This window comes from Dunckerocampus dactyliophorus, chromosome 10, assembly GCF_027744805.1.
Source record: "Dunckerocampus dactyliophorus isolate RoL2022-P2 chromosome 10, RoL_Ddac_1.1, whole genome shotgun sequence".
Taxonomy (NCBI): domain Eukaryota; kingdom Metazoa; phylum Chordata; class Actinopteri; order Syngnathiformes; family Syngnathidae; genus Dunckerocampus; species Dunckerocampus dactyliophorus.
The window spans coordinates 1,519,980-1,537,388 of record NC_072828.1 but is presented as its reverse complement, the minus strand read 5'-3'; the positions used below and the strand labels follow the sequence as shown (position 1 = coordinate 1,537,388).

General features: G+C 44.4%; 1 protein-coding gene across 4 annotated transcripts in view; it reads left to right on the top strand.

Annotated features, from left to right (window-relative positions):
- The first annotated feature begins 2,961 nt into the window (after positions 1-2,961).
- The window catches only part of tle2a (TLE family member 2, transcriptional corepressor a), a 69,399-nt gene continuing 54,951 nt past the window's right edge, over positions 2,962-17,409 (top strand). For all 4 annotated transcript variants that reach the window (XM_054789652.1, XM_054789649.1, XM_054789651.1 and 1 more), the window contains exon 1: positions 2,962-3,506. In XM_054789652.1, the coding sequence (XP_054645627.1) occupies positions 3,483-3,506 (24 nt within the window). In that variant the 5' untranslated portion in view covers positions 2,962-3,482. The remainder of the gene's footprint in view (positions 3,507-17,409) is intronic.

The window sequence follows — 17,409 nt, the reverse complement described above, 5'->3', positions numbered from 1 at the left end:
ACACACATCATCTGACCTGCCAATAGCAATATACAGTGTGTGTCCTTCACTTATCTCTTTCTATCATCTATATTATTACACCCCCCCACTCCTCTACCCCCACCACACACCATGCAGGCCTTCCTGTGCGCCCCGCTGCGAACACACACAACATCAATCCACTTCCTCCTTTTTAGGGGTAGGGGGGAGCTTTTTATTCCAATAAATGTGATGGGGGGGTTGGGGGGTGGAGGGGGGCGTTGGGGGGGGGGGGTAAAGCGGCGGCGTTGTGCGTTAAAATTCAACAGGGGGGTGGGGGGAAATGGCAATAAAAGGTGTCTCCTTCTTCCTCCATCCTTCCTTCCTACTTCACTCGCTCCCATTCTCCTTTCATTCCCTCACACGCACAACCCAATCTGCACACGCACTAACCCCCACCCCTCCACCACCGCCCCCCACTTACTCGTCTTTCTCAGCTCCCCCCGCTGTCCTTCATCCTTTATTCTCTTCCTCCTCCCTCCCCCCTCGGCCTCTCTCTCTCTCTCTCTCTCCCTCTCACACACGCACGCACGCACACGCACGCATCGACAGTATATTTCCCAGCTCCACCTCTGGCAGGTTGTGATTTCCACTGTCAGAAATTGCTTTTTCAATATCTCTCCCTCTAATTATGAGCCCTGCTAAAGGGGTCTCGCCACCAGAATACCAATTTTCTACCATTTATTTCTTTTTTCGCTGGAATAATTCTCCGTATTCCAGGCGATGAAGACATCACGCACACACATGCAGAGGGAGATGCATGCGTGCGTGCGTGTGTGTGTTTGTGTGTGTGTGTGTGCGTGTGTGTGCTCTTGCAAGATTCACACCAGTGTGGGTCCTACCAGTCCTTCCCCTGAGGCGGTGATTAGCAAAACACAAGGGATGATGATGATGATGATGATGGTGGTGCTCATCTTTTTATCTTCCACGCCGACGAGGACAAAATGTTAGGATTTCACGCCGCACCAGCTGCTTTTGCGGCCAGGCACAGGAAAACCACTGAATCTTGTTACAATCCGCCACACCACACCAAGACGCTTGCTGACATTGATGAACGAAACGGCTCTGTAGAGTCGAGTCTTTAAAGAGAATGACTCTTTGAAGACAGAGACTTTTTGTGTGTGAATTCTACACCGTTTTTCTCGTAATTATGATTCCTCCGATCGTTCAGATCATTTGGAAATATTGTGCGGCCGTTTCATATGTTTCAAAATATTACCAGATCTCCTGAAAATCAAATTTCCACCGCATTTCTCAACCAATTGAAACAATTCCAATGTCTAGAAGCACAACTGTACAATTCGCTATGATGCTACATGTTAGCATAGCAGCATTTTCTGCCATTTAGTAGAGTATAGAGTATTTAGAGTATTTAGAGTATTAACATATGCAGACACTTTGCGCTACCATGTTAGATGTTACATATGAACGTTAGCCTTGTTAGCATGCTAACGTTAGTTGCATTTTGTGCCGTTTCTATCAGTAGAACTCGTAGAAACACTTTGTGCTATCATGTTAAATGTTAGCATGCTAACATTAGCATACTAGCATTTTAGCCATTTTCATAGGTAGGCACATATAAACACTTAGCAGTATCATGCCAGGTGTTTGCATGCTAACATTAGCTTACTAACCTTTTTAGTCAATTTCATAAGCAGACACTTATATAAACACTTAGCACTTTCACACTAGGTATTATCATGCCAGCGTTAGCATGTTACCATTGCTAGCATGCTAATATTAGTGTAGTAGCATTTTTAGCCAATTTCATATAAACACAGTGCTATCATGCCAGGTGTTAACATGCTAACACGTTGCCAGGTGTTAACATGCTAACATTAGCATGTTAGCATGCTAACACTAGCATACTACCATTTTTAGAAAATTTCATAATTAGCACTGTTATGATAGGTGTTAACATGCCAACGTTAGCATGCTCCCATTGTTATCATGCTAACATTATCATAGTCACATTTTGCCGTCTTTATGAGTAGAACTCAGAGAAACACTTTGTGCTCTCATGCTAAGTGCTAGCATGCTAATGTTAGCATGAATTCCCATCATTAGAACCCCTCCCCCTTGTGCCCATTTCAAGGGAGTGGTACTCCGATGACGTCACTTCCGGAAATGAGGTCGAGCTGAGCTGCGAGAACTAGCTCATCACGGGTGGCGCCGTGAACTATAAATGCCATTTTTGAGAATGTAGCATTCACTTTCCAAAATGAAACAATGTAGAACATAATTACAAACAATATATAAGTTGATGAATCATGTCAGGGGCCCTTTAGGTTCTCGCATGAAAAGTGTGAAAAGTATGTGATGAGTGCTTCTGTCTAGTAATTCATTTGACAAATAATATCAATTTATTCATGCAACAAAAAAATCTGAGGACCCAGTTGGTATCTCAAAGAGTTGGATCTTGTCAGTGAGTCGAGTCAAAACAGCCGTGTCTCTTGAAAAAAAGAGTCGGAATTCACATCACTAGAACCCTCCCCCTTGTGGCCAGGAAGGGGTTAACTCCAACTCGAGCCCCCCCCCCCCCCCCCCCCCGTCCTTCTTGATTGACGTGCTGCTTCTTCGCTCCAATCAGGGAAAGGACAGTTATCCCCCACGTGGGCTTGCTCGACGCCGATTGGCTTCTTTCGCCAGCGCTTTTCACCCAGCCCCACGTGGAGATTTTCATTCAATCAACGAGAACTATTTTACGGACACTTTTCCTCTGTTGAAATCAACTTAAAACAACATAAATAAAATAAGCACACTTAAATATAAACCGCAATCCAACAAGAAAAGCACATAAGCAACACAAGTAATATTGAATTAAAATGCGTAGGCTCATAATAATATTAACAGAAAGTATGTGTGAGTGTGGGGGTGTCTCTTGGTGTCCCCCTCCCCCCCTTTAAGAAACCACTCATATGTTATGTCCCATTGAAGGGTGAGAGAGGGGGGAGAGGGTGAGGCAGTGTGAAAAGAGTGCAGACCGACGAGGGAGACAAAAGAGGCTGCGGTTGCATTCAGTGTGCCGCCGCCGCCGCTGCTGCTGCTGTTGTTGTTGTGTGTCCGTCTGCAAGCAACACAACCACTCTCCCCTCTTTATTGCGACACAGACGCCGACCACACGTCGCTAAAACTGGAAGTTTGGACACTTTGTGCAGAACCGGAGGAAGGCTCTCCGTACACAACGAGAGGACCGGGCGTTCCTTGCTCCTCTCTGCCCGCCGGCCTCGAGCGTCGAGAGCTGGGCGGCGGTGCTCCGGGAAGAGACGCAGCCAGAACAAAGGAGGCGAGGAATGAGCGAGTGGAGAGCGGCTTCCACCTTGACGTTGTTCCCCTCTTCTCTCACAGCGGGACAAATGCATCACTAAAACGAAATATAGCCGAGACTCCTCGTTTTCCTCGAACAAGCTTTTCAGGAGAGAAGAAGGACAAGAACCGCACAGAGACGCGCGTCGGCGGCCAGGATGTTCCCTCAAAACCGACCACCGGTGAGTAGCTCGTCTGTCTTCCATCTTGTGGCTACTCATGTGTTATTAGTGAGACAACTTTACAGACTCACTCTGAAACATGGAGCTTCCTCCTCATCGCCACACCGTACCAGAGCGGGGTGGTGGTGATGGTGATGAGGAGGAGGAAGCAGAAGAGTGCATGTTTGTCCTTTTGCTCTGATGGCTGAGAGGGTGGAAGTGAGTCAACTCATCTTCATGACACCTTCTATCGATGCTTTGCCCTTTGCCATTCTGAATTCATTAAAATCCCGTCGTTGTAGTCCTACTGTCTAAAATGTGCTTCAAAATGGTCATGAAGTAGCGTTAGCCTCAGTTTAACTCCGCTCCATTGTTAAAAGTTGTGAAGTGGCGTACTTATTGGCACCCTACAGTTGGGTATGGCACCTAAAGGTTGCGGTGAGGACCGACTGAGGGGCTGTTGAGCTTTGACGACCAGCCAACATAATATCTGAATATTTTGACGGAAATGACGGACATGATATTCCCTTGTCTTATGCTCCAAAATGACCCGCAGAAGTCCGTCCACTTGGTCATAAGTCTTGACCAGCCTTGGAAAGCGGCCGACGACTGACTCACACCATATACTAATCCTACACAGTGTGGATGCACTTTCTTTTTTAACCCGCCAAAAAAAACCAACCCCAGGAACGTTTCAGTGTGACGGGGCCTGAGGCGCTACCCGCACTGGAACATGCTCATGTCAAAACGGCCAAGTATTTTATGGTTTCAGCCTTTCTTCCACACGGAAACAACGTTCTGGGTGCCCTGAAACGCAGCTTCCAGAGTGGGGGAAATCTGAAAACACCGGCTTGCCGTTTCCACGTAGACGGCTGAAACCGCTGTTTTGCAAAAACGATGACGTTGCGACCCCTCGACGTGAGCTTTGACGACAAGCCAACGTTTTATGTGAATATTTTGACGGACATCCATCCATCCATTTTCCTCCGCTTATCCGGGTCCGGGTCGCGAGGGCAGCAGTCTTAGTAGGGAAGCCCAGACTTCCTGGTCCCCGGTCACCTCCTCCAGCTCCACCGGGAGGACACCAAGGCGTTCGCAGGTCAGCTGTGAGACATAATCCCTCCAGCGTGTCTAGGTGTTCCCCGGGGCCTTCTTCTAGCTGGGCATGCCCGGAACACCTCACCAGGGAGGCGTCCGGGAGGCATCCGGACCAGATACCCAAGCCACCTCACCTAGCTCCTCTCCATGTGAAGGAGCAGCGGCTCTACTCTGAGCCCCTCCCGGATGACTGAGCTCCCCACCCTATCTCTTAGGGTGAGTCCAGCTACCCTACGGAGGAAACTCACTTCAGCCGCTTGTATCCACGATCTCCTCCTTTCGGTCACGACCCAAAGCTCATGACCATAGGTGAGGGTGGGAACGTCGCTCGACTGGTAAATTGAGAGCTTTGCCTTCCGGCTCAGCTCTCTTCAATCAGTGCGGTACGTCGACCGCATTACTGCAGACGCTGCGCCGATCCGCCTATCGACCTCACGCTCCAACCTTCCCTCACTCGTGAACAAGACGCTGAGATACTTGAACTCCTCCACCTGGGGCAGGACCTCATTCCCAACCCTGATATTTTGTTGTCTTATTCACCAAACTGCTCGCACAAGTACAGTAATTCCACTTCATCTCCTTCTCTGACATTCTTAATGATTCCAGGTCCTTACTAAGAGCAATAAATGGAATGAAGAGAAGCAGCTATGAGGTGCAGGTCCAGTGCTGTCACCAGTACAAAACGTTACTTGGTTACTTGGTTACTTGGTTACGTGGTCTTGCACCCCCGGGGTAACTAGAGTTTAAACAGTCCAGCTGAGCCTTGGAAAGCGGAAGATGACTGACTTATGGCGTGGGTTTTTTCTTCTTCTATAGTTTGCCGTGTCACGTGGTTCCGCTGCGTGTCTGTTTACAGCGCCACACGTAGGTGTGCCTTGTGTATTACATCCTTTTCCCTCACTGATCTGTGATCTGGGTGAGACTATTCTCAAATCTTTTTTCAAGACATGCAGCCATGTAAAAAATATTTGTAAACTGCATATGTGGTGCCCCCTATGGGTTGTAGTGGAAATGCTGTGTAAGACATGCTAGCATAGGCTACGTGTTGTATCACCATTAGACCAATGCTCAACCACTTATGGACAATAAGTTGCTGAGGTCCGCATTGCCGTTTTGGTTCGCCGGCCATGTTTTTCAACCAATCCTGCTCAAATTTTGCACACCTGTGCTTGTCAATGTCCTCGGGGCGTGCACCAAATTTGGTGTTGATTTGGGCGTAACGCCCGCTCTTTGCAGTGGGCTGTTTTGTACGGCGTGTTGAAATGTGTGGGAAATTGCGAATCAGTCCGTCAAACTTCGAGGTTGAATAACAGTGGCTCTACAACACCTGAACCATTTTGTATTCACTATGTCTATGCATTGCATGCATTGTCTATGACTATGCATTCTTTACTTGTGTACATACTTGTGTATCTTGCTTGCTGCTGTAACAGATGAATTTCCCTGCTTGGGGATTAATAAAGTACTACTACTACTACTACTACTATGGCGCATCTGTCAGAAAAATAATAGTGATATAATAGTACGGATACACATTTTGTCTGCAACGGTCCAGGAGTACACATAAATACCTGATTGTTTTCACCCTACCACAATGGGACAGGTACAAACACAGTTTTGTCGTGGGCCCAACAATTATGCTCCATGTTCTCTGATGTAGTACTGTTTCCCCCACAACATAGCATTGCTCGGTTACTTGTACGTTTTTACCAAACAGAGAAGAGAGCGCGTGCTGTCCAGGATCAACGTTACAAAACCAATAATGTATTGGTTCGGGCAAGCGAAAGCGAAAAAGGGTGAAAGGGCTCCCAGGATCTATGTGGAAGTTAGGAGTGAAATCATGTCGACACGGGCAGAAACAAGGTTACGCTAAGAGTCCATTCGTGTCCTTGGAAGTGCGATCTACTAAAGATGCAGGACGAAACGAGCTCTGCTTCGTCCTGCTCCTTTGTCAGACATGTTGAACGATGCTGGTGCAAGCATGTGGGTAGCATCATGTACAGTACTTCCTGTGTCTCCTGTTACGATGTAACACACACACACACACACACACACACACACACACATGCACGCATTAGTTATGTTTGTTGTAATGACGCCAAATTCTTGATGGTTTCTCTGACATGTCTTTTGTGTACGTACGTGCACGCACTACGGACATGTACATGTCCCTCGTTTATAGCCGTTAATTGGTTCCAGATGTGACCACAATATATTTTTAAATAAACAAACTAAATCTTTTCCAAAAGGTCTGACGAAAACCAAAATGTACAAAAACTGAAGCAAGTTTTCTCAGCAAATGATCTCAGTCCGATTCATGCCTTCCAGACACTGCAAATTATGAACACAAAATACATTTTGTGGACAGTAATTGGATTTTCACATGCAGAAAACCATGCTAAACAGTTTGTCCGGACACTTTGACGTAGCACATAACAAAGTAACTAGATTGTTTTAATGTGCAATATTGGATGACGACATTTTGTCAAATTTGAGTCAAAAACCAAAATGTGGGGTATTTTAAAATTGAGGTTTGACTGTACAGTCGTCCCTCATTTATGGCGGTTAATTGGTTCCACGTAAAATGAATTTCCACGATATAGGATTCAAGGTTAATTAATGGAATATTTTTCTAAGTAGAGCACAGAAAACCTGTTTGACTTTCTAAATGTGGTTTTTAACATGATTAGAACCCTTTAGACATGAAATAACACTATCTAATAACCTATCATTCATTATTTATATTACATTGCAACTCGTAGGGACCAGTTAGCCTGGAATTTATTCCTTCTAAATTTAAGAAGCCAAAAGCTTGCGGTTGAGAAGGTCCCTTGATTGTTGCTAACAGAGACATACTGTGCAAAAGTTGTCTAGCCTTAGCCGTAGCTCCCGTCCTTCGTTTACACCCGACTTCCACATCAGCTATCATCCTGACACCCTGGCTTACACACGGCATTTATTGTTGGACGTCGCTGATTCTGACTGCTTCGAGGAAGTCGGACGTAGCGCATCAAGGACGAGGTAGTGTGCTATCTCTACACCATGAATGTGTGAACATGAATCATGTTGGTGGTGCACCCTCCTTTGCATGATATCATTGTGTTGCAAATGTTGCACTGAGCCCACTGTTCTCTTTTTGTTTTGTTGTTTTGATCACATTAAGCCAGACTTTTCAGCTGGCTTTTTTTGTTGGCGTTTGCGGCCATTTCTTCTGGTCGGAAAAGTGAGCATCAAAACTAGGAATCAAAATAAAAACATGTGAATCGCAATGTTTGTCCCGGTTCCATGCTGGAGAATCGAACGGCCACATAAAAAGATCTGATTTTATCAAACAATCCGAATTGGGCGTCATACCCGGCTGGCGAACGTAGCCATACTTGCTTTTAAAAAAGGTGTAATTTGGACTGAGCTGCATACAGTCCCTGTAATGTGAAGCAGACTAAACCCTTACCATTATGAATGTATCCCTGAATATTGGGTACTGGATCCCTGCTTTTACCGTCACCAAGTTAAGTTACTCTAGCATCAAAAGTCTGCAATCGTTTGATTGCATAAGCAACTGCACCCAAACCTTTGACTGGTGCTGTACATGTTCTGTAGGTTCCCAACCATCCAAAGTCCAGACTTAAGTGTCCAAAAGCCACTTTAGATATGCCCGTGTAGATTGAGTCATCTAGGTCACGGTAATCGAGGCAACTGGACAGTACTTTTGATGGTACCGCCCCCAGCGACAACCCTGAAAGGTTCAATGATTTTTCTGAGAGCCGTCCACGGCGTTTAATTTGTGTCAAGTTAGGTGGAGAGCTTTCGAGCCGACTGAAATGCATAAACACCGGTCCTCCAGCTGCGTTAAGTATCATTAAGGCCCCGCTCATTTGCCTAACCCTCATCTCCATGCCTCAGCCATGCCACGCCACCCCTGATGTTGTTTTGACATTCATGTCCCACGCCGTGCAACCACGTTTACCATATAAATGGGAATTTACTGGCAAGTGATTCAGGTGGAAATGACATCTTTTGTTTTGTTTTTAAAAGCTGGCAAGATATGCGGTGCTGTCATATGTCGTTATCAGCGTTTTAGCCCCGCACTTCCTTTGGCGCGATCTTGTGACCCCACCTCCCAATGCACGCCGCAGCTGTGCAGTAACGGGGTCTACAGGAAGGCAGGGCGGGAGGCAGACTGTGGCTGTGCGGTTTGCACTGTAAACCCAATCCCTCTCATCCAGCTTCTCCTCGCTGTGTTCCTGAGAGAGCTCCAAACCACATCTTAACGTATGGGCAGGCGTCCCAGGGCGAGAGGCGCAGTCTGCGGCGGCGCTGGTTGGGGAAGCCATGACTCTGTTTTTTTTCAGTCCACGGGGGATTACAAAACTACACACACACACACACACACACACACACACACGCACACGCGCTGTCATCAATTTCACCTTTGAGCAAAGGCCCAGTCAACTTGGCAAACAGTTTGATCCAATATTAACCTGTCAGTGTGGCGTACTAGCCTGCTGTGACAAATTTGACCTATATACTTGATAAACATGTGGCTAGCATACTAAAAGTTGACATTTCTTCAGTTTCACGCTTGTTTCATGGTAAAAGGTAACCAGAAGCGCGTGATGGCTTGAAACATCTGCTGTGATAGCCTCGTGTCTTCCGTTACAGTCTACGATACGTGTTTAGCAAACATACTCTTGCTCGTCATGCTGTGGACTAAAGCGAAGCGCAACTGAGCAGTGCAGTCCTACAGAAGTGCATTGCATGACACTGTTACCCCTTTTCCACTGCAGTGAACTTGCTGGTTTGCTGGTGCAGATTTAGTTCAGAGCTGGAGTGGAACCAGTGTTGGCCGCGAACAGGCTCCACCAGATTCAGTTTCCATTGTCCTGGGCAGCCGTGGCATCACCTCACAAGGGTTACGCCCCCCATCAGGGAAGAAACCAAACAGAGATCAGCGTGATTCACGCATTTTAAATCATTCTCCGGATGAAAAGCAATGGCTTGCCTGCCGCTTTTATTTTGAAGATTATGAATCTTCTGTCAGAATTTGACAAACTACTAGGCAGTCGATCATTTCAAAAAGATACTTATAGCTATTATTTAGTGTAATATTCATGAACTGCTATGTAAGACAGTATTGGTTCTTGAACGTTACCATAAAGCAGTGAGACCAAACACAACTAACACACTTGCGGAGATGAAACACTTCTTCCTCTCCAAAATAAAATACTTCTCTCCACGACCAAACTTGAGAACCAGATCGATGTAGTTGGAGCGTAGGAATATAAATCCATGCATGGATGTAGTGAACGAATCGTTACACCCCTAATATGCTCCCTTCTGGTATTTCCCGGGTCAGGCACCAAAACTCGATTATTAAAAAATGGCTGGGATTGCGCTTGTTTGTAATGTCGACCGATGCTCTAATGTAATCTCATTGTTATCTATGAACATGACAATGAATTGAATTGAATTGAAAAGCGCCTCTTTTCTCAAAAGTGAGGGAGATGATAGATCTTTCACCTGTTTGTTGCTCATAAACAAGCGGGAGGGAGACAAGAACGTCATTTAAATATCACTTTTGCATAGTTGGAGACCTACAATGGCTAATATCATGCGCACAGATAAGCATCACGTGAAGTTTCCCCTCCACACATTTGCTTTGGCAGGAAGTGGAGCTAAAAGAGCTTTTCCATCGCTCCACAGTCTCCACCACAAAGCACAACCATTCATCTTGGATCTTTCCAAACCATCCGCGTCGTATTGTCATATTCCCTCCCCGTTCCTCCATTTTCTACAGGACAATGCCCTCGTTTGGGGGGAGGGGTTTGCTAATGACCACAACTGTGAGTGCTCATTTATTCTGTTTCCTCCCAGCGTTTGCCCTTCTCATCCTCTAACAGCTGCTGTCACTGGGCATTAACGGGTCCTCGCTAGCAATGGAACGTACCATTTCTGCTCTTTTCAACAGCTTTCTTAAATCCATGATGGCAAAGTGTGATCAGGCGGGTTTCTGGTCAGCATAATCCTGTGATTGAGTGACCGTTAAACCAAACATGAAATAGATGCACAACAACTTCCTGTTTCTGCTCCAACTGAGGTGTGTTTGAGATCTGTTTGTCCTTATCTTAACATATCGCACTTCAGATGGATTTGACAGCGACCCCATTGCCCAACTCTTGGTGTCGCTTGTCTCAGTGGATTATGTTGAAAAGCTCATTTTGTCAGTGGTAGGACACACACACACACACACAGACACACACACACACACACACACACACACACACACACACACACACACACACACACAGGGTCAGGCAACATGATCTGACACGTTTGTAGGTTAAATAAAAGGCAAATAAAGTAAAGAAAGAAGAAAAGCACATATAATGCCATTCTGTTTGATGATGTTTTCAAAATGATATCAGTCCAATGGGATCCATTCTTGTCCACACACTCAATGCAGATCCAGTAGCTGTGAAGTTGGTGACCATAACAAGATGGTGTTTGCTGCTACGGATCATGTCTACCAGGATTGAAGTGCAAACGGAACGCTCGTTGTGTTGCAGTTACACATTCCTTTGTTTTGATCAACGTTTCCACAATGAAAGCGCGATGCTCACCAGTCCAATTCATGGCAGCGACTGAAAAAGAAAGGAGAAACAATAGCATTAGAAAGAAACAAAGCCAAATGGCATTATATGTGCTTTTCCAAAATAAAAACACTTTTTTGTTTCTTTACTTTATTTGCCTTTTATTTAACCTACAAATGTGTCAGATCATTTTGCCTGACCCTGTATAATGACCTCCTGCGATGTCCAATGGGTTGACAAGCTCGTTGCGGGTGCACTGATAGCTCGTGATTAGCTCCTGCTAAGAAAGAGCTACAGTTTCCTCACTGCCTCACGAGTGGCACAGTATTTCAACAATAAGCAGTAGTTCTGAAGTAAGGGGACATGTCACAACATTAGACTTTAGCCATGAATTAGCCACAGTATAAGCCGCAGGGTTCAACGTTTAAGAAAAAAATAGCGACTTGTACACTGGAATTTGCGGTAGTTTAATGGCTAATGTAGATACCAAAGTTTGTTCTTTTTTGGGTTTGATTACCTCAGTCGGCATGTTGCATTTTCTTTCTTCATCCTATCTCCTCTGTACAAGGAAAAAGGTCGAGTCACAAGAATATAGTTGTATAATACCGCCATCAGCAGTGTTATAGCTCAGCCATGCTTTGGTTAAAATGGAATTTCTTCCACAAATTTTTTGATAAAATTACAACTTAATTCTTGTAATAGCATTTTCTTTCTGGAAAATATACAACTTTGTTCTGGTAACTATAGGGCTTCTTTCTTGTTATATTACCATCAGGGCCCTTTTCAAAAATGCATGTGATCGGGGTATGGAATTCATCAGGGATTTCATGACCTTAGCTGACGCGTATTCTTCCATTGTGCTTGCTTTGGGTCACACTTTAATTGAATAATACACCAAAATAAAGTTGCCATGTTAAAAGAATAGAGCTACTGTATATGACCACAATCATACATACCAGGGTTGTGAAGGATAAACCGATGTGACCGGATATCTCCTTTGACAAGCCTCCTGGATGGATAGGAATCCGCCACAAACCCTTGGGCTGCCAGCGAAAGCATTGTCACGCTTGCTCTGTAGCTTAGCATGACTGAAGTCCCACAATGGATATAAATAGCATTAGCAGCGTGCTAGCTAGTCACATGGGAAAGATTTTCAACACATTTATTAAGTTGCGTAAAAGTAAGACAGGAACAACATCAAATTAAAAGCACTAAATGAATACAGAGCCACCATCCACTTTGTTTTTCAGAGAACAAATATGCACATTAGCACTCAATAAGGTAATCAAATCTTACCTTTATGCATTCCCACATAGTATCAGCTATCATATGAGGTGAAAGAAACAGGTAAAAATACAGTATAGTGATGTATCTGTGCAGGGTGGGACAAAGTTAAATGGTGCCTTCAAGGACTATCCAACAAAGTGGGACAAGTCTCAGCACACATTAAACATGCAAACACTGGGATTTCTAACTACAGTAGAGACCCCTACAACGTAAATAATCCGTCCCGAGAACCTTTATGTTATAGGGATGTTATGTTATACGAAGCATAAAATACATGTAAATAGCCTAATCTGTTCCAAGATCTTCCCAAACTCACCCCTTTGGCACTTCAAAATATTCAAAGTCCACCAAATATGGTGGGAAAATATAAGAAAACGTTAGCATAAACATAGTAGAGTAACATTCCAATATAAAATAAGGTAATAAATAAGATTACTGTAAATGAATAAAAGTGAAAAACAAAAACAATCCTACCGTTCACGAGATGTCTTGATTAGGAGCGCAAGTGGAGGCAGGAAGGAGGAGGAGGACGAGCCTTAAAGAGTCTAAGAGTCAGCTGGTCTCACAGACAAACGCACACGCACTACACGATAATGCTGTGTGCACAATTTTAATTTATAACTTAACTTAATTGTTTAAGTTAGTTTCAGGGCGACTACGAAGAGGAAGGAGGTTGAAGGGACAAGCCTGTCTCTCACACAAACTCACGTACGTGCTGTATAACTCAGCCAATGAGATGAGAGCAGAGGCGGTGCCCCGATCATCAGCCAATGAGATGAGAGCGGAGGCGGTGCCACGATAATCAGCCAATGACAGCGTGATGCGTCAGAAGGCATCACCGAGTGTTAGTCTGAACTTGCACCGACTTGATGCTTTATGTTATATGGAATTTCTTCTGTAATACGAAGCAAATACTTTACATAAATTATTTATGTAAAAGGAGGTTTATGTTATGCGAGGTACTACTGTACTTTTCTTTTTTTGGAATAAAATAATGGCCCACAGAAAATTTGACGTAGTTATGTACTAATTTTATTTTTATTTTGTAATGTTTTTTTAAAAATGTTATTGTGCCTGAACGTTTCCCTTGGCCCGGTGGTTGGGACACCTGCCTTACAGCATGCTTAGGGATATGATGTGCTCTTCTACACATTTAAAAATACTGGAATGACACTTTTATACAATTGGCTTCCTTATTTTACAATGTAAGATTCACTTCTACATCAACAAGTCTAAGCTTTGAATTGTATCGCTTGTACACTGTATCGAATCTAATTCTTAAAATTAGAGCTGTCAATCGATTCAAATATTTAATCGTGACACTATTTGTCCATAGTTAACTCATAATTAATCGTAAATAGAAATTATGGTTTTATCTATGATAAGTTGGGATGGAAATCTTTTCACGGTAAACAATTTGATATGCAACTACGATAACTACATCACATTTTATGGAAAGGGATATCAAATTAGGAAATATGGGCCATTATTCATTAATTATTCAAGAAATAATATACATTTGGAAATCCCACAGTTTTTGCATGTTTAATGTGAGCTGCGTTTTGATGACCAGCTAGTGCTCTGCTAATGCTAGCACTGCTAGCTCTTCAGCCAAGGCCACATGGACATAAGCCCCCAAATAGCTGTCCTCGGCTATGCCTGCCAATCCCTAGCAGCTCGTAACTTCAATTTTTAGCTTGCAGTTCAAAGCAAAAAATCAGCGGAGAGACGGCTAGCATCCAAAAAAAACACTCGTTAGTTGGGACACTCATATACTCAAGTGCCACTGTCTTCTTCTTCTTCTTCTTCTTCTCCTTTGGGCTTTTCCCTTCAGGGGTCGCCACAGCCAATCAATTGCCTCCATCTAAGCCTGTCTTCTGCATCCTCTTCTCCCACACCAACTACCTTCATGTCCTCTTTCACTACATCCATAAACCTCCTCTTTGGTCTTCCTCTAGGCCTCCTGCCTGGCACTTCCAAACTCAGCATCCTTCTACCGATATATTCCCTATCTCTCCTCTGGACATGTCCAAACCATCTCAGTCTGGCCTCTCTGGCTTTATCTCCAAAACCTCTAACATGTGCTGTCCTATGATGTACTCATTCCTGATCCTATCCTTCCTGGTCACTCCCAGAGAGAACCTCAGCATCTTCATCTCTTCTCCCTGTAAGCTCAGTCTTCCACTTGGGTCCCTCTCATTCCCACACATGTACTCTGTCTTACTGCGCTAACCTTCATGACAATGTCATCTGCAAACATCATAGTCCATGGAGATTCCTGTCTAACCTCGTCTGTCAGTCTGTCCATCACCATAGCCAACAAGAAGGGGCTCAGAGCTGATCCCTGATGCAGTCCCACCTCCACCTTGAACTCCTCTGTCACACCTACAGCACACCTCACCACTGTCTTCCAGTCCTCATACATGTCCTGCACCGCTCTAACATACTTCTCTGCCACTCCAGACTTCCTCATACAATAGCACACTTCCTCTCTGGGCACCCTGTCATAAGCTTTCTCCACATCTACAAAAACACAACGCAGCTCCGTCTGGCCTTCTCTGTACTTCTCTATCAACATCCTCACAGCAAATACTGCGTCTGTAGTACTCTTTTTGGCATGAAACCATACTGCTGCTCACAAATGCTCACTTGTGTCCTTAGTCTAGCTTCAACTAGTCTTTCCCATAAAGTGCCACTGTATAAATGACAATAAAAAACACCAGCGATGCTTCAGGAGCGTAAATTTACCAATCAAAATATCCTTTTCTTTCTCCATTTCTCATCAATATTTGTTCCCGCTTGTGGTTCCACAGCCACCGCTACTTCCTCAAACTACGGGGTGGGCCGGGGGTCAAATGGGATGTGCGCACGTTAAGCGCGCATAAAAAAAAATAGTGCCGTTAAAGGAAACTTCCGTTAAGGCGTTTGGCATCTCTACTTAAAATATATGGTATTTGAGTGGCATCTTAACCCGTGTATCTAGATGCGTATGGAATCGTCCACCACTTTTAACATATTTCCTTTTATCTGGCATTTGCTCGATGAAATTGCGCCTGGCTTTTTTTTTTTTTTTTTTGGAAAGTGTACAACTTAGGACTTATTTCTTGTTTCAAGATGGCGCCGCCCGAGTGGCAGCTAGGTACAGCAGCTCCGTATTTTCTGCGGTGTTTTTAGTGTTTAGTCGTGCTGTATTTGTACTTTATTGCTTTTGGTGCCATACAGACCCCAAGTGTACAGCTATGGATGTTCATCTTGTTACGTTTGTAGCTTGCCTCTTGCTTGTTGAGGGAGGCACATTCATTTACGGCTCCATTGTTTACACGCGCGAGCAGCTGTTAGCTTTGAGCCAAACACCCCTTCGCTATGCCGAGCGACCGAAGATCCCCGCGGAGATGCGGAGGAGGAGTGGCTGCATAGCGGGAGTGAAGCGCTGACAGTGGAAAAGACTGCATAAACCATGTTTACCGTCTGTCATCATGGGGAACGTGACGTCTCTCCCCAACAAGATGGAAGAGCTAACGGCGCTAACCGGGCTGCAGAGGGACTACCGTGAGTGCAGCCTGATTAAAATTTAAGATTATATTTCACTTTTCTATATTTATTTCAAAAAGAGAGTGGACTATTTTATTTCAGCGGCTATTTTTCTATAAGATTTTGTAAAAATTGAATCAAACAACTTTGCATGCATATTTGGATTTGTCTTTGTCTAAACTTTGTGGCAAAAAATATCGGGATATATACAGTCAAACTTGTCTATAGCGGCCACTAGAGGCCGCTATAGACAAGTTTATTACTAGCACAAGGCTGTGCTAGTAATGTCTTACGCTTGTTTTTAATATTTTACTTTTTATACAGCAGAGTGTCATTACAGCTTTAGTTCATCAGGAAGTGACGGGAAGTGACGGTGGGCGTCCCGAGCAGGAGAGCTAGGCTCAGTGCTAGCTGTGAGTTTGGAGAGAGTTGGGAAGTGTGTTTATGTTGGCGTGAATGTAAAGTCCTGCAGTGTTCTCCGCTATTAATAAAGCCATTAAAGTGCATCGGCGACGTGAGTCTCTCCTTCCCCACAACAAGCGGCATTACAGTATTGACCAGTGCACACCAGGAAATAAACGGTGTCATTTCTTACAGGCATTGGCTGGACAGCTATGTAGTGGGGCTTGTTTAACCTTTGCCTTGTGGGCAAGCAGGAAGGAGAGACGATGCTGAGAGATGTGTGTGTGTTCTAAGCTGCTGTCTGGTGGCCGCGTTCAATAAATAAAGTTGGCAGAAGCAACAGGAGAAGTTTCCTTCTTTGCTTCGGAGCTGAATAACACTGACAAGTTAACAGACTAGTAGCGAACGGAAAAGAAGACGGCTTTGTTTGTGTCGAATACAGAAGATGAGGACTTTGATGGATTTGTGGATGAGGATTGATCAAAAATAACATGAGTACATTCTAAAATACTTCAATTAAGTACAACCGAACTCAGTTTTGCTCCCGCTGCCTTTTTAAAAAGTGTTTTAGCGTGCATCCAGTATTGTATTGTATTGTATTGTAGCGTCGCTGGGAGGACGTCCTGTTCCCAGCCTACTTTGCGGTAATGTTTTGGTGCAAATGCTCTTAAAGTTACATGTTTGACCAGGAAATAGCAAGCTCAAAAGAAGACGGCTTTTTATGTGGAACAACTGACAGTTTGTGTGGATCTTGTGAATGATTGTGACTGAGCTAGGACTCAGTAATTAAAGTCTACACACGACGACTTCATTGATTGATTCATTTTTTGCTATTTTATTGTTCATTTTGGACATTCAACACACTCACGCAGTACATTACAACAGGGAGACACTTTTGAACATCGGCAGGGTTCACCATGAACTTTCATTTAGCCTCTCAGACTTTGCCTTTCTTCTGCGCCGGGAGAACGCAGCAGCCTGCGAGCCCGGTGAGCTGAGTACCCGGCGAGCAAAGC